Source organism: Pocillopora verrucosa, chromosome 7 (assembly GCF_036669915.1).
Source record: "Pocillopora verrucosa isolate sample1 chromosome 7, ASM3666991v2, whole genome shotgun sequence".
NCBI lineage: Eukaryota > Metazoa > Cnidaria > Anthozoa > Scleractinia > Pocilloporidae > Pocillopora > Pocillopora verrucosa.
Genome location: NC_089318.1, coordinates 4,805,667 through 4,823,486, shown reverse-complemented (window position 1 = coordinate 4,823,486; position 17,820 = coordinate 4,805,667). Strand labels below are relative to the sequence as shown.

The window sequence follows — 17,820 nt, the reverse complement described above, 5'->3', positions numbered from 1 at the left end:
GGAAGATCTGACTGTGGTGTGTCTCGAACAGCGTTTCATTGCTAAAAAGGACCGCAGTTTTTTGTAAAATGACTTAAAAAAAAGGCTATGTAGTTCACTCAAGATGCTGTGAATTGACTGAGAAAGGACAGTTATCTCGTTTTCGTGCATGTTTCTCCGTATCTCGCGATGCGACATCAGGCAAATTTAACATTCCTTTTCCACTGGTTTTTAAACTTAGCAAAATGATTTATTCGGAAGCCAGGAGAGCTCTTCGAATTAAAAGAATCAGTTAAGATCCTAATTTTTAGTGAATGAAAAGGCTTTTTTGAGGAAGAAAGGCTTCGACAAACACGAAACGTGACTCAAATACTTAATTCTTTTTGGCTTAATCGACGATATTAACTAAAAATTGCGAAATCACAGCGGAGTTTTTAAATGCAATTTGTCACATAGGAAGAAAAAAAAACGTATCATCTTTTTTTTTTTTTTTTCTTTTGGCAAGGTTTCCGTTTCCTAGCAACATTGTCTTTCAAAGTTTTTCTCATTGTGTTTTAGGATTAACCCTGCACGCTTTGTTAATCGTAGACATTGTATGGGAGAGAAAATATTTATACCTCTTGAACTCGACGGATTCATAAGATGCTTAGAATGTATTCACGTTGCAAAGTTTAGCGATGAATGTGACGCTTACATCGAGGCTAATCTCGTCTTTTCAGCCAAGATAAACCGATTAAGAATTCTTTAATTGAGTATTACAACCACTGCTATTTCATCAAAAATGTCGTTAACAACAGATTTAGGTGTTAACTAATTTATTATGACGAATCCTCTAGAGAATTAGTGTTTTCTCTTGCCAAACGTCGGTTTAAAATCAATATTTTCAGATGACACAGGGCACTCTGTTATTCGCTTTCATATCTTTCAGGTGATGACAGCTAAAGCCAGAAGAAATCGAGACTGACGAAGCGACGGTACAAGTGGTTGATATGAACGAAAACTCATCCTCCGCTACTCAAAGTCTTCCCCCGCAAGCTCTTCCGACTTTGCCAAACGATGAAGTGGAAAATATTGCATCAACGATCCTCTACTGCTTTCTGTCGTTATTTGTAATACTTGGAAACGTCCTTGTCGTCGCAGCGTTTAGGTTTAATAGAAGGCTTCGCACTATTAACAATACCTTCCTAGTTGGCTTGGCCGTGTCAGACCTCTTGGTCGGGCTGATATCGATTCCGTTGTGGATCTACATTTCGTCTTGCCAACAATTAATAACATGCGTGATAGATCAGGACCTTCTGACATTTTATTCAACAGTGGACATTTTCACTGGCTGTGCCTCAGTGCTGCAGCTTACAGCCATCAGTATTGAACGCTATTTGGCGATAACTCGCCCGATAAACCACCGAGCTTACTCTATGTGGATTTACTACGGCATGATTATGACCGCCTGGAGCTTCGCTTTCATCATGGCAGGACTGTTTCCCGTTCAAATGAACAAGTGGCAAAAACCTTATAGTATTATCCTCTTCATTGGGTGCTTCGCCGTCCCAGCACTTATCATAGTGACTGTGTATGCCATCATTTTCCAGGCGGCTAAGGGGACCACCCGAGCAAGGGTTCATCCCGCAGGACACGGAGGAAACAGCGCACAAAGTGAAGCCAAAATTGCTGCCACCATTGCGGTTATCACCGGACTTTTTATAATCGCGTGGTTGCCATTTTGCATTGTGAACCTGTTTGCAGAGTTCTGGCATCATTTACTGCCACCTTTTCCTGAAATTCTGAGGCTAATTCGGTTCGTGAAGTGGATGCATTACTCCAACAGTATGGTAAATCCTATGGTGTATGCTTACCGCAATGGTGAGATGAGGAAAACCTTTAAGAGATTGTTGCTGACTTGTTTTAGCTGTCGTGGCGTCGGACACAGAACTATTCGGGCTCATGCCTCTGTCAGAGCCCATAGCAGAAGGAACAATGATCCATCTCCATCACGAAGAAGAACGAGAAATAATCGTAGCAACGACACGAACTCTTCCAAGCAAAGAATTACTCCTGGAAGGAGATTATCGCTTGAAAACAGAAGGATCGATAGTTCGAACCCCAGTGATAGCTCATTTCGGAATCGTCCTTGTTTGGTTCCCATCCAGAACAAAGTAGAGCGCTCACTATCGCCTTTGACGCCAAAGACTTCCGTCTAAGCTGTAATGGGTGACTGACATGATACTTCCTTTCAGAATTACGCTGCATCATATTATAAACATGTGAGAAGAATCAGCTTGAGGTTGTCATCTTCATATTTTATCAAATTCTCCAAACTAACTCTCGAGGAAATGTATGAAACCCAGAGGGGAAATATTACGGCTCAGACCCTCGGAGTCATGGGACGATGTGTCATGACAGCGTTCACGATAGAGCGCTTTCGATTGAGTGTCGTAAAACCAAGACAAAGGTAGTCGAAATGCAGCCGATCAGATCAGATAAGAAAATTACAAGGAGCCGATGAGAGCTCATAGAGAAACAAGCAAACTTCCCGAAGTGCGGTAAAACGCGAATGATCAAGACGCGATTGGTCCTAGTTTTGAATTTGATTGATTGAGAGAATGGCGCAAGTTTTCTTGGCCAATCACAGATCAAAGTTAAACGAAATTAAGGAAATTTTAGATTAATTTTCACTCTCAATGGAAAACGCTCCCTCAAACGCATAGAATGTATCTTCAAATCTTAGGGGTAAAAGGTGTAAATGACTGGAATGAATTAGATAAGAAGCGTGTGAAATGAAGGTTATTTTTAACATCAAAACTGTTCAATTGTGACCTTTTCTTCATTCAAAAAAAATTTCGTGCCTCAATGGAAAATTTGTGTTGCTCATGGATCTCGAGCATGCTGGTAACACAAAGTCTAACTTAAACCTCGAGTTAAGATTTAGAAACAGAAATTGAAACATTCATAGGAACCTGTAAAAGACAACAAAAGTTAGGAAAAGGAAATCTCGAGACTTTCGAACACAACAGCCTGACAGGTTGTAAGCTCTTTTGCAAACGCGTAGACGTTTGAACGTCATCGTAAAGTGGGTCTGCTCTAGGCTGGAATATCTTTCAAAAATCCACTCATGAATACAATTAAAATATATCTGAGTGACAAAGCATGCTTATCCACGGACTACTCGGTAGAAAGCTACTGGTATCCATTGTTTTTTTTGTCCACGGATCTATGCATTCTCAAATGAGAAAAACGCTGTGAAGAGAAGTGAACAAGAAAACCGGCAGAAAACGAATTGTGGGTTTTGTTGTTGGCCTTATAAAAATGGACACCAAGTACATTTTTGCAGACTATTTCTTGAACAAGCATGGTGCACCATTTATTTATGCAAATCAAAAATATTTATGAAAAAGGATATCAGTTATCATACGCTTTAGCTAAAATAAAATTGCTCAATATTGTCTGATATCTATTTTTAGGAGTTAGTGAACTGATTGGTGAGTCGGGTGTTCCGCGGCACAGATTTCAGATTTCTTTGGAGAAGGATTTAGAGACTATTTTGGTCTTACATGCACATAAATACATATAATATTCAGGATGTAGAATTGCTACATCTATATTAATAAAGATAATTTGGTTTAATCAACTAAGTTGATAATGTTAATTGAACACCGTTAGTATTTTCTGAAGCTTAGGTTTCGAGCGTTAGCCCTTCGATAAAAAAAAATTTTCTTGTTATAATTCCCACCGAAAAAGCACCATAGTTTCTTTTAAGTACGTGATAAGTCTCTTACCAAACAAAGAATAGAACATAGGCGCGCGTAGATATGAAATTTCTCTTCGAAGCGATCGACCCGATATCTAACGAGTGAACGCAACTAACCATAAGCTTTTACTAACAATAAAAGTAGACTTGAATTATGACTGTGACTTGAAAGGCAATTGACATATCAGCAGCTGATTGGTAATATCAAACACAAGTAAAAAATTATGGTCATTTTGCTCGAATGAAATTAACGCATTCGCCAGGGCTGAAAATCCTTTTAAAACCTTGTAGTTTATATAATTAATACACTTTAGGCAACCTTTTGAGTAACGTGAAGAATTCAAACATATCGGTGTCATTATATGAAAGGTTCTCTCGTAGGACAGTACTAATATAAAGCGGAAAAAGTATAAGGTGTAATCAAGCACACTGTAAGCCAATTCAAACGGTTTGAATTCAGGATTTAGTTATCTTTTGATATTTGCCTACTTGGTTTTTCTATTTTCTAGGGGAGTTTTTACAAAGGATATACCTTGTAACTCCCCTTTCAAGAAAAATAGTGATTTCAATCCTTATTTGTGTAGGTGTCCGGAGGGTCTTAATAAGGTAAAACCGATAATTAGCTGTTAGGCGTAAAAATTGGCAAATTTTAGCTGTTAATCGTGGCAAAAGTTAGCCGTAAAAATGTTTCCTACAACGTGTAATTTTGGCTCATTTTGCGTTGCTACCCGGTATCCAAGCACGTGACCTCTAGCTGCAAAGGGCTCATTGAATCAAATCTACCATCATAACCTTAGAAGGAAATCCTCTGAAAAAAACCAAGATCAATACGGTTCGCTCTATGGGTACCTATGTAAATAGATTGTTCTCTAAATATAATTTAGCATTAGAATAGTGGATTTTTCTACAAATTTTTACTTTGTACGCTTTAGATTTTCAAATTGCAAAATGGGAAATGTATTTTTATCCTATGAACGAATAAAGACATATTATTATTATTATATTGTCAGCCGTAAAATAACCAAAAGTTTAACCGTCAGCCGCGAAAGCTATCATCTATTTCGATCCTTTATTTAGGATGCAAAATTGCTACATCCATATAATATTATACAAACAAGATTTGAAATGAAAATTCTTCTTGCAAAAGGGAGTTACGAGGTCTCATCTTTTGTAAAAAGTTCCTTGATACGTTAAGGATAAACTAACTGATAGAATGCTTGATTCCACCTGAATCGATATGATATTGATATGATTGTCCTGAGAGAAATCCTTTCATGTCGTGACACAGATATCTTTGAATTGTTCACGTTTTTCAAAGGGTCACCAGAAGTGCATTTGATAACTGACTCATCATGTGAGTGAATGATGTGCATAGCCTCGTACTTGTCTTCGTGAAAACATGGCTGCCACCTAGTAGTTCACTCCAGATGCTTGGCGAGAAGAAGATGATCTATAAGTGGGTAGCGAAGGGGGGGGGGGGGAAGGAGGGGGACTGATCCCGTTTCACTCACAAATTTCAGAAAAATTCACGCTTTACTTATATAAAAGGGAAAACTTCAAATCTCTCTTCATGTGCACAAGGCTTCATGAAATGTTTGAAGTTTTCACAAACTAAAGCATAAAAAATCAAAGGGTCACGTCTATTTCAGGAGGCAAATCATGCCTCACGCTGGTTCATAAATTCAAGAACCACGCTCGCTTTTCTGTTAAGTTATGCGTCACATATCAGTTTTGGCCTTAATCACGCATCACTGACAAACCCTTTTTCACCCTTCTATACACCTTTTACTGTTCCTTATGAGAAAATACGCATTCATTTGCACGAAAAGGCGAACAATTGCGTGAAGTTGCATTCATTAGCGACAAAAAACGATCATTTGCGCGCAAATCAGATTCAATAACGATTTTTGCACTTTAATCAGCATTCAATAGCATTCTTATGCGTCATTCGTCATACGGAAGAGAAAAATATACTGTTATTTGCGCTAACCTTCAAGTCATTAACACCATCATGAAAGGCAATAGAGACAATTGCGAGACATAAATATTAAAATGCATAAACTATTCATTAACATTTTTATCCCATCGTTTGAAATTCAATATCCTTCCTACACGACGTTAGTAAGATTAGGACAATCATTAATGCGCTTGCACAAGCTAATGAACGTTTTTTTTACTTTCAATATTCAAATATCGAATTCTAATTGAAAAATACTCATTCCAATTTTATTTTATTCTGAATTTTAGTTGAAATAATCTCTTTATTCAAACATCTTGGCAGATAGGTCTGCATAAAGAGGTACCATTGTGCACTTTAAGCTTGATGTATATCTTCCGTTGATGATTTCCTCCTGGCAATCTCTCATCTTATCATCTACGCGCACGTTGTTTCTACCACCTCGTGGTCTTTCTTGGATCCTGCCCTCTCAAATGTAGCGCGCCACGATGCCTCTTGCCGTTGATCGGTTTATTCCGAGCGTGTCTGCGACCACAAGATAGTCTTCCTCCAGGTCCTCGAATCCTCTTACGATTCTCGCTCTATGTTCGAGTGGTATTCGGTTTCTTCGTGGCATTTTGCTGGCGGCTTGAAGATGTTCACGAAACGAATGAACTGAAAGACATTTACTGAAAATGAAAATTTCAGGCAAAAATGGTGCTCAGTTGAAAATCGATACTTGCATATTGAATGCAAAAAACACTCTGGTGTTTGAACAAGTGCTGTAATGATTGTCTTACTAATGCCATCCAGGAATTCAGCTGCTGAATTGCAAACAGTATGTTGAAAATATAAATGAATGGTTTCTGCTCTATAATGTTTGTGTGTAGTCTCTATTGGCATTTAAGATGGTGTTAATGACTTGAAGGTTAGCGCAAAGGAAAGTATATTTTTCTCTTTTGTGTGACGAATGACGCATAAGAATGCCTAAGAATGCCTAAAAATGCTCTTGAATTTTGATTAAAAGCAAAAATCTTTCTTATATCTAATTTACGCGCTAATGATCGTTTTTAGTCGCTAATGGATGCAACTTCACGCAATTTTTCGCCTTTTCACGCAAACGAATGCGGATTTTCTCATAGGGAACAGCAAAAGGTGTAAAAGATCACCATTACGCACAATGAGTTTAATTAACGCTTCAGTTGTGACTTAAGTTTCAATAGTCCCATTCTTACTGACATTAATTCCAACTTTTGCTTTTTGTTTATTGCAACAATAGTTGTTCAAGAAACAACGTCTTTCAGTTGGCCATCAGACTCCGGAGAGGTAACAACTCTGTTTAAGCAAGAAGTTTTCATAAGTTGTCTATGATTTTCATTGCCTTTTCCCTCTTATTTTCAAAGGAAATAACCAGTTATTGCGTCTTATTAATTTACAGTTTCTATCACCGAGTTCGTTTATTCGATAGAGGAGGAATCTTTGGGTAAGATTGAAAGCATGTGTTTAAATTTTTCTCGTTATCTTTTGTGATGAAAGTAGAGTAGAGAAATGTTTTCCACAAAAGTGCAGAGCTCTCCAATTAAACAATGGAGTCGTAGTATTAAGTGAAGAAATTGTGTCAATGTCAAGGTAATAATTTCTTTGTCTTAGTATAGTGTGCCCGTTAATTCGGATTGTGACCCGAGAAGTTGGCATTTCTAGCAAAGAATATTAAATTATTCCTCTCCTCGAAAAATCGTAAATTGTACGGAACGCGACAAAAAAAAAGTTTTGGAGCTTTTTCGGCTTTGAAATAGTTCTTTGAACAGAGAGTATCGATACAAATCATGGCAAATTTATGCGCAAGACGCATTCGAATACAGATATACCAATACAGTACGCAAGCTAAGCTACTGTCCCCACCTCAGCTCAAAGTGGACTTACTTTGCTGTTACTTAAATCAAACTTGCTTTGCAAAATTTTATCGGCGAATTTCTTTTCATATAAAATTCTTTTCGCCCTTTCGTGCTGTTTGGCTTGTGTGCTTGTATTTTATTGATTAGTATTCAATACTATTGCTAATAAGCTGTAAAAATAACACTCAAGGAAAGGTACATTGAATAGAGGAAATGTTACTATCTTAATTTTACTGTTGGGTTCAGCGTCCAAGTTATTTGTGCGACATACATATCAAAGTAGGTGTTGTTTTGCCTTGAGGCTATGTTTTCTTATTGATATTTATGGATTTATCAGAGCAAAACGAACAAACAATAGGGCAGTTCACGAAATCACGAAAGAAAAGTATCATTCGCCCCGAAAACAAAAGAGGGAATAATTGATTTATTCTATCTTTCCGGGGAAAATTTAGTTTTATGCTCCCTTTTTTGGTTTTTTTGAGGGTGTTAAAATATCATAATGAAATTATTTCAATTGGCTTTGTTGTTGGTGCTGACGTCGTCCTTCACCTTCTACTTCGTCGTCTCAACTTTTTTTTCGTTGATGTCTCTGTTTTGTTGTTGGTGTGTTTCTTCTTTATTGCTTTTCTTCTCTCTTTTTTATCATTAAGAGGGGAACAAAGCTAATTTACATGGGAAATAGAAAATAGAGAAAAGAAAAGGCGAGGAATTCTTAAGAAGTCTTGAAGGATTATAGGTGAGGTTCCCTCTTGAAATTAGAATTTAAGTTAAATTTGAACATAATTTTACAACTGTAAAGTACTAAGAAAACTTGATTACTTGATATTAATAAACTTGCTATAAAATTCAATAGGTATTTTGCAAATTAATTAAAAAGGATTTAAGTAACCGTATGAAAGATCTTATATTGCTAGATTCAATTATCGAATGAGGCAGAGTTTCATAATTTTGGTCCTTGATAATAAAATTTGAATTGTTTAATGTTAGTTCTACAAACTTGGGGACGGTATAATTCAGCATATCTGGTAGAACAACTTCGCTCTTCCTTCTTCCTCTTGTTTTTCTAACTCTGCTCCATGATCATCTCTTCTGTTACCGCAATAAATTGTCCTTTACTTGCTCGTGATCAATTTTTTTAATAAGCAGTTCCCACGGGTCGATTAATTCCTAAATTCAGCAAAAGAAATTTTGCCAATGTTAAAGTGATGCTTACCTCGTCAATCAAAAACTTACGAAGCTCACTCACAACAGTCAATCTTGGTTACGATTCGTTCGTTTCTTTCTCGTATTTCAGAGAAATAAGTTTTTCTCAAGTTGACGTTTGACGAAACGCAGTTATTTCAAGCTCGATTCTGCATTTTCACTTTAATCAGAGCCAGACACAGTCCACCATGCCAGGTTTAGTTAAGAATGGCAACTTAATGGTTTTTTGGTGAATTGATCTGAAATAAACTTCAGCTAGCAAGCCACTTCTTGTATTCAATCAAATTTAAGCCTGAATGTTTCAGTCCAATTTCTCAGGCCACACCTTTGCTCGTGAAGCAGGTTTTTGATTTTCTTAACTGCTTTTTTAAATCGTGTCCTGCCAACTTCTCGAGTAACATTTTGTCACTTAAATCTTTGCATTTCACCAGTTTGGGTTGAAAACTGTTTTTCAATCCCTAGCATTAGCACTGTCAAGTTCCTTCCACCCTTAATAACTTCCTGCGGCTTTTCATCATCTTCTCTAACATATTCAAGCTAAAATTCAGTGTATCATTGAACGAAAAATGCACCTCAAAGGGGAAAAGCTCAGAGTTTAAACCAAGTGAATTCATAAAACATTTCATCTAAACAAGAGAATTCATGGCATTTGCCTGTGGCAAAGTGTTATTCGTACGACACTTCAAACAAACAACAAAACAATTGCAGAAGTCACAACGTGATATTGGCTGTTTCGTTCTCGTCTTAAGCTACGGAGAAATAGTTTCATTCTTAACATACTTGTTAATCATTATAAGGGAATTTTTTTCTTTTTTGAGCTTTGAACGATAAAATTCATGTTTTTTTTCCCCGCTGTTCTTGCAACCCTCTTTTATGTTTTTTTTAAAATTTCTATTGCTGATGTTTATCTTCATCTTACACTTAGTTTTTATAGTTTATTTTTGTTTGCTTGATGGGTTTCTTCCTTGTCCGGCCTTTTTTCTTGTATCTCTTCCTTTTTTTTCCTTGTTCTCCTTCACAGCTTATCCTTTTTTAATAAATTGTTCTCTATTTGCTCGTGATTTTAAACAACTTTTTTACAATTCTTTCATCCATTTATCTATTTCTTTGTTGCCACAGATCCACGAGAACCTAATTATCGATATGAAGAGGGCAATTCTTTTGGCGACATTTATGCTTGTTTTACATCAAACAAAAGGTAACACATTCATCTCGTCTTTATTAATCTTGATTAAAAAATTATGATAACCATTTGTTATTCCCTGTGGGCTTCATGAATTGACGACTATATCGAAGCATTTACGAAATAAAAGAATTTAAATCTGCGATTTCATCGCCGGTTTAATTAAGATTCGTTAACATTTTATCATTATAAAGTGTCTCTTTTCTCACAGCTATAACTAAATGGAATGTATTATTACCCATCATAAATGATGAGAGTTGGAGTTAAAAATTGTTTTCCTACTCCCACTCAGGCCAGCCGACGGCCTCAGTGACTTGTAACTCCAACCACACTGTGGATATATTGATCTCAAAAGTGGATGATGCAGGACTTTGGACCGCACCAGAGTGGACTACAAAGACAAACAAGAAAACATGTCAACCAACAATAGATGATAATGCTAGAACAGTTACCTATGACAAACTACGCCTCCCTGACTGCGCTTTCGAGTCAAACCAGAAAGCTGAAGGAATTCAATACATCCTCAAAATCAGCGCTACAAAGACTGCAGGTGATTCAAATGGACCGCGGTTGCGCGCTTACGACCACCTGTACTACGTCACTTGTAACTACGATAACACAGGCAAAGTTTTAGGGAGTTTTGTGCCGATGAAAAACCTAGCGGTTAATGAAACAGGTAGGCAGCTCTGGTTAAGATAATAGCATGTATAATCTACTTAAGTAATCTTAGTTTGAATTCCTGCAAAGTAGAGATTCCTGGAAAGCGTCTATCACACCTTTGCCATCGAACATATTGGCCGGCCTTCCATCAGCGCCATGCATGTGTATAAAGTGCATTCGTATTTAGTTTTGTGATAGAGAAACGTTTACTTTTCATCCTTAACGCTACAGGAATATTAGAGCACGCCGGTCCAAAAAGACTTGTTTCAAGCAACTAACATGAAACAATCTAAATTTTAAAGTGCGTCTTTTTTTCGTCGTATCAGTAATTTGTAACTGCTATTGGAGGGCTTTAGTTCTAATTTGAGAGCCATTCTCATTGAATAGATATCTCGACTACTCGTAATTCAATTTGATAATTTAGCCTTGCATTTTTCAGAACGAGCAAAACTCTTAAATAATGCAAAATTAATGTGTTCGATAAAGTCTTTTAAAATTTCTTTTGTTTTTTTTTTTACTTTTCGTTACTCGCTTTTGTGGTCTCTTTTGTCATTTTTAGAGGACGGAGTTTTCACATTTACTCTCGAGGCGTATGAAGACGACGCACATACTACGCCAGTTCCCGACCCTGTTGCTCTGGATGTAGAGATTTACTTTAAAGCTGAAGTCAAGACTCAAAGCGCCACACCCAGCCTTGACTTGTACCCTGTGCGATGCTATTCATCAAAAAACAGAGATCCATCCTCCAGTGAGGGTAAATTTACTATAATAACCAACGGGTAAGAATTTCTGTGATAAAAATTTGCCCGATAAACATGACAAATATATAATTACGACAACAATGATAATAACGATCAATATTAATGTTATAACGTTTTAGACAGAGCAGGACCCACCTCATGGAAGAGCTCGTCAGTAAGGTCCAGTACCGCGGAAAAAAAAAACGAGGTTAAAAATGAAAATAATTTAGAATGATGTGGATTTGATTTGGCATTTAGGCATACAAATTTACAAATGAATTACTTTAAAATTCGAGTTTCAACCGTGATTTACGAGGTGATCGCATCACAACTCAGTTTATTCCAATATTCAATACTTCTGTGCGTGAACTGTCTGGTATCATTATTACTCCCTGTGGTTCTCAATCCAAGTGAAAGATGGCCGCCAGTGTAGACCTTAAATAGACTGACACAGTCTTAATTAAAAAGAGTTCTGCCGGAGTTTCTGTGAGACATCGTCAGACTACTGATAAAACATGAGTGAGTAACACTGTTTATTTCTAAAAGAAATAAGGCTCACCTTGAAACTCATTCACAATTTTTTTCAGTTTCTTGCTAATAAAAAGTAAGCCTTCCAAAGCCTTAATTAGAACCTGCAATTGAAGTTTTCGGAGGAAGCTATTCTTGTATGCTGTGTGCCTGGTATCAACTCAGAAAATAACATACAGCCGATGCTATGGATTAACATTGATCTTTTCCATTTAAGATAAAATTTGTTACCTCAAATAGTGAGAGGAATTGTGCTTACATTACTTAATTATACCATTTTTCATCATCTCCTCATAGTTGTGGCAGCAATTCTGTCAGCGCAGACCTCATGGACACGTTATCATACTCATGTGCTGACGACAGCATATCTGAAACATTCTCACTCAAAACTTATCGGTATTTTGGAGGAAATCCAAGAGACACTGCTTACATCCACTGCGATTTCAGAGTTTGCTTGGCAGATGTAGCCAATACTGCGTGTGAATGTCCAGATAATCCTGTCACTTGCACAGGTGTTCCATCCGCTGATATTGCACCAGCTCCACCGGCGCGTAGACGTCGTTCAATCTCTGATTCGGTGGATGAGTCACAGCTTTATCATGTTGTCCACGGTCCATTCACCTTTAAGCAAGAAGAAATGAACAAAGAGAAAGGTAAATGTTATTCACAGGGCTTTTAGCCATGGGACAGGAATTTTGTTAGGTGCTTTCCACATTCTCTGATAACCAAGACTGGTTTTCCGTGATAACTGTCCAAGTTAGAAATAGAGGCCGCACGGGGCAACTTGTAGAACGTGGAAGATAACTTGAACATGTCAAATATGATATCAACGGAACAATATGCAATATAATATACTGTAATGAAGACTACAGAAAATAAACAAAGGCTGGATAAAAATCTCCAGAAAGTCGGACTATGAAAATGTTCCTTTCCATGTATTTTCAGTTTTTCTGCCTTTACTGATAGACACTGAACGCTTTAACATTATAATCTACTTATGCCCTCGATAGTTTATCTCAATGATTAACCTGAAATCTATTTGCTTTATTTCAACCCTCGATAGTTTAACTATCGTTAACTATCATATTAACTTGAAATCAATTGGCTTCATTTCAGTTGCATCTGAAGACCAAGAGGAGACCAGCCACACTTACCAGATAGTAGCAATTGTTGGGGCAGTATGTGGTGTTGTGGCTGTATTTTTCATGTGCGCTACTGTCTACCTTGTCATCCGCTATCGCAACAAGCGCTCGCAAAATCGAGATCTTCCTGTGGCAACCTAAACTCCAAGCACAAATAAGTTGTGTTGTGTAATTGCGCGAATGTCATGTTTTCGTCAAGCAATATTCATTGGAATGATGTGATATGAATAGCAACTCGATAAGGTTCAGTTGTGTTGTGGATGTTGATTGACATAAAATTTCATCTATTTTGAAACGAATAAATGGTTGATCGGTTTTTTCTTCAGATGGTGATAGGAATCAATAGCATTTTCAAAGTTAATGGAACTTTTGTCTTTACTTGTCAAAGAATGATTTCATCAGCTATAACAGCGAAGTCATTGTACTCCTATATTTGCCTGTCACTCTTATGTGCACGATCCAGATAGACAACCCTTCTTTTTAATCTATCATTGTTTCAACACCTTATAAACCTACACACAAGCCTTACAGACAACGTTAAGTTCACACACAATTTCAGGCGTAGTGAGGAACACGTATATGCAGCACAACAAACGGCAGCGTCGTGATTATACTAACCCTTATATGATATCTAACCTAATGCCAGTCTTAGTAAGTATACTCAAGTCGCATGCGGGCCTAATTGCTTTCCCATTCATTGTTTCTTCCACGAGGAGGGAAATAATACAACGAAATGAGACTGACAGGGGCATGTTGTTCTCTCTGCGATAAAAGAGAACAAAGAAAAATATTTAACAGGTACTCGAAAAATTGATGAGACTGATTCTGAGGGAGGATAGGAAGATTTGAGGGGGAGAACACACGCTTTTCAGGGACAACAGAGGGGGGATTAGAAGTCGCCTTAAAGAGTATAAAGCGGGGACAATAGGAAGCTGGCTGCCAATGAATGAGTGATCATTAAAAAACTACAGACGTTTATGAAGGATAGGGTAAACCCAAACCAACACCCCCCCCTCCCCCCCCCCGCCGTAAAAGGAAAGATAGAGGCCAATTCAGTGATTACATCAAAACACAAATGAATCTCCAGCAAACGAATCGGGATATTCTGGAAATAAACAAAGGTGATATAGCTCCGACCAGTAAATCTGAAACAACCAGGCTCACGTTAAAGATATTAGTATATTGCGTCCGTACGCTGCTAGCGCGATAGAGTTTCCTACAATGATGGGAAAAGCTAAGGCCTGAGAAAACGCCAGCAAAACATAAGATGGTGAGCGCGATGAACCAGGAACTTCGGAAGTCGTATTCATCACCTCACTCCTTTACTTAGCAAAGAAGTTTGAAAGCTCCACCTTAAATTTGGAGAAGTTTACACTGAAATCATGATAACAACCGCAACATAACTCAGTTTATTCCAATAATTAACCAATACTTCTGTGCGTGAACCGTCGTTTAACTCAGTTCGTGTTGAACTGTCTGGTATCATTATTACTGCGGTTCTTAATCTAACTGAAAGATGGCCGGGACGGATTCCGTTTCACTCACAAATTTCAGAAAAATCAGAAAAATCAGAAAAATTCACGCTTTACTCGTATAAAAAGGGAAAACTTCAGATCTCTCTTCTTACGCACAAGGATTTCATAGAATTCCGAAAGTTTGAAGTTTTCTTGAGCTAAAACAAACAAACAAAAAAAATCAGTGGGTAACGTTTATTTCAGGACGTAAATCATACCTCATGCTAGTTCATAAATTCAAGAATCACGCTGGCTTTCTGTAAAGTTCGTGCGTCACATATCAGTTAGTTTGGCCTTAATCACGCATCACCTTAAACCCTTTATCACCCACCCTATAATAGAGCACCGTTGCGCACAAGGACTTTAATTAACGCTTCAGTTGTGCTCTTAAGTTTCAATAGACCCATTCTTACTGACCTTTCGCTTTTTGTTTATTGCAAAAATAGTTCGGCAAGAAATAACTCATTACTTTCAGTTGGCCATCAGATTCCGGAGAGGTAACAACACTGTTAAAGCAAGAAGTTTTCATGAGTTCTGTCTATGATTTTCATTGCCTTTTCTCTTTTATTCGGATTTACTGCGCTGTTTGAATAATGCATCCATTTTACGAATATCACTAACGCAGTCATACCGCCCCCTTTAGGCAAACAGCCTGCGGAGAATTCAGCCAGCATTGAAATAAAAAAGAAAGGCGACCAGGCCATCAGGAACAAACCTGTTAAAATGCTGACGGTCAAAGTAACTTTTCGCTCCTCACGAACTTTGCACCCAACGGCTTTTGCCGTGTCCAAGCCGGCGTTCTACGAACCAGCGAACTTGCAATTCGGAAGATCTTTGTGTACATTGCCAGTATCAAAATATTTGGTAACACGAAGCTGACAGTGAAAACGAAGACTGTATATGCTCTTTTAAGCGTTATCGATGTTTGCATTTGCGAGAGAGCCACCATGATCACTGCCACCAGTCATGCTGTAGATATAAATGTTTTGTACACTCGAGTCGTTAACGTAGGTAAATGGCCTCGAAATCACATAGCAACGTTCGATAGAAATCGCCGTAAAATTAGAGATAGAGGCCAAGGTACTAAATATATCAAAAAACAAATAATTCTCCAGCAAATGTATCGGGATATTCTGGAAATTAACAAACGTGAGATAAGTCCATATCGGCACGGATATACAGCTCCGACAAGTAAATCTGAAAATACCAGGCTCACGATAAAGATATTAGTGCGTGCGAAAAGAAAAGCATTGCGTCTGTACGTTGTTATCACGAGAGAGTTTCCTAAAATGATGAGAAAAGCTAAGGCCTGAGAAAACACAAGCAAAACATACGATGGTGAGCGCGATGAACCAGGAACTTCGGAAGTCGTATTCATCACCGCACTCCTTTACCGAGCAAAGAAGTTTGAAGGCTCCACCTTAAAAATTGGAGAAGTTTACAAATGCAAAAATAATTTCTTACTGATGAATGTCTTATCGAGCAGCGCTTTCCTTTGATAGTCTAATTACCTTTCAAATTTCATTCAAATTAATTAATTAATTCCACCCTTTGCTTTTTGTCTATTGCAAAAATAGTTCGACAGGAAATGACTACTTTCAGTTGGCCAACAGACTCCGGAGAGGTAACAACTCTGTTAAAGCAAGCAGTTTCCGTAAGTTCTGTCTATAATTTTCATTGCCTTTTCTCGTTCATTTTCAAAGGAAATAACCAATTGTCGCGTCTTGTCAATTCACAGTTCATTTCTTTCACCGAGTTTGTTTATTCGATAGAGGAAGAAACTTTTGGTAAGTTTGAAAGTATGTGTTTGAATTTTTTCCTCATCTTTTGGGATAAGGGTAAAATAGAAATGTTTTCCACCTGAAATACAGAGCTCTCGAACTAAACGATAGAGTCGTAGTATTAAGTGAAGACATTGTATCAGTGTCAACGCAATAATATTTTCGTCTTAGTGGAGGGTGTCAGTTAATCCGGATTGTGACCCAAGAAGTTAGAATTCTTAGCAAAGAATACCAAATTATTCCTCTCCCTGACAATCGTAAATCGGCTTTGACATAATTCTTTGACCAGAGGCATCCATACAAACCATGGCTAATTTTTGCGCAAAACGCATTCGAATATGTGTATAAAGGAGTAAGTTTCTAAAGAAACTGTGGTGCTGCATCGATGGGAGAGTATAGTAATTTAGTGTTAACAATTGAGTTGAAAACGTAAATTAGCCACCGTAAAGGGTAAAAAAGCTGACGTTTCGAGCGTGAGCCCTTTGTCCATCGCTCTGACGACGAATATATGTATATCAATATGGAAAGGGTACACAAACTAATCTACTGTCCACACCGTCCTCAGCTCAAAGTGAACTTGTTTTGCTATTACTTTCATCAAACTCGTTTTGCAGAATTTTTTCAGCGAACATTTTTTTATTTAGTATTTTTCACCTTTTCGTGCTTTTTGCCTTATGTGCTTGTATTTTATTGACTTTTAATAACCTCCACCTATCATTTTCAACGCTTCACTGAGGGCTTAGACTTCAACTTACGATCTGAGGTAAAGTAATACAGCTTCTCTATCATCTACAAGCTGTAAAAACAATACTCAAGAAAAGGTATATTGAATCGAAGAAATGTTTCAAAGTATCGAAATTTCACCTTTGGGTTCAGTGTCAAGTAAGTCGTGCGGTCAAAGAAAGTATTGTTTCACCTTGAGGCAATGCTTTCTCATCGCTATTTACGGAATTTTAGAACAAACAAAGAAATAATAAGGCAGTTCACGAAGTCACGAAAATATAATTCTGTATTTTTACTTTTATTAGAGCCAGACACAATCCACTATAACAGATGTAGTTAAGAATGGTGAATTGATCTGAAATGGACTTCAGCTAGCAAGCCACTCATTGAATTCAATTACGTTTAAGCCTGAGTGTTTCGGTCCAATTATTCAGGCCACAGCTAAGCTCGTGAAACTGGTTTTTGATTTTTTTGAGTTGCCTTTTTTAATCATGTCTTGCTGACTTCTCGAGAAACATTTTGTCGCTTAATTCTTTGCATTTCACCTATTCGGATTGAAAACTGTTTTTTCAGTCCCCAATGTATTGTCAATACTCTGCAAGCGCCTTCCACGCTTAGTTGGAGATTCAAACGTAAATAACTTCCTCAAGCTTTTCATTAGCACCTTTAACATATTCAAGCCAAAAATCATTGTATTATTCAACGGAAAGGGCACCTCAAAGGGACAAAGCACCAAGTTTTAAACCAACTGAATTTTGCTGTTAAGGTCAGAGCCTATTGTATTCTTGTGA

The 17,820-nt window shown here is 37.5% G+C and overlaps 1 protein-coding gene across 6 annotated transcripts in view; it reads left to right on the top strand.

Moving 5' to 3' along the window:
• LOC131773040 (beta-1 adrenergic receptor-like) overlaps window positions 1–13,215 on the top strand; it is a 33,837-nt gene extending 20,622 nt beyond the window's left edge. For 4 of the 6 annotated variants that reach the window (XM_066170446.1, XM_059089039.2, XM_066170447.1 and 1 more), the window contains one exon: window positions 908–3,521. In XM_066170446.1, coding sequence (XP_066026543.1) covers window positions 969–2,177 — 1,209 coding nt within the window. In that variant the 5' untranslated portion in view covers window positions 908–968 and the 3' untranslated portion in view covers window positions 2,178–3,521. Of the gene's footprint in view, window positions 1–907; window positions 3,522–6,939; window positions 6,987–7,098; window positions 7,144–8,205; window positions 8,292–9,877; window positions 9,957–10,233; window positions 10,618–11,160; window positions 11,381–12,166; window positions 12,523–12,985 lie in introns of those variants that run through there. The other 2 variants (XM_066170448.1, XM_066170449.1) reach the window with 2 other exon arrangements.
• Window positions 13,216–17,820: the final 4,605 nt, after the last annotated feature.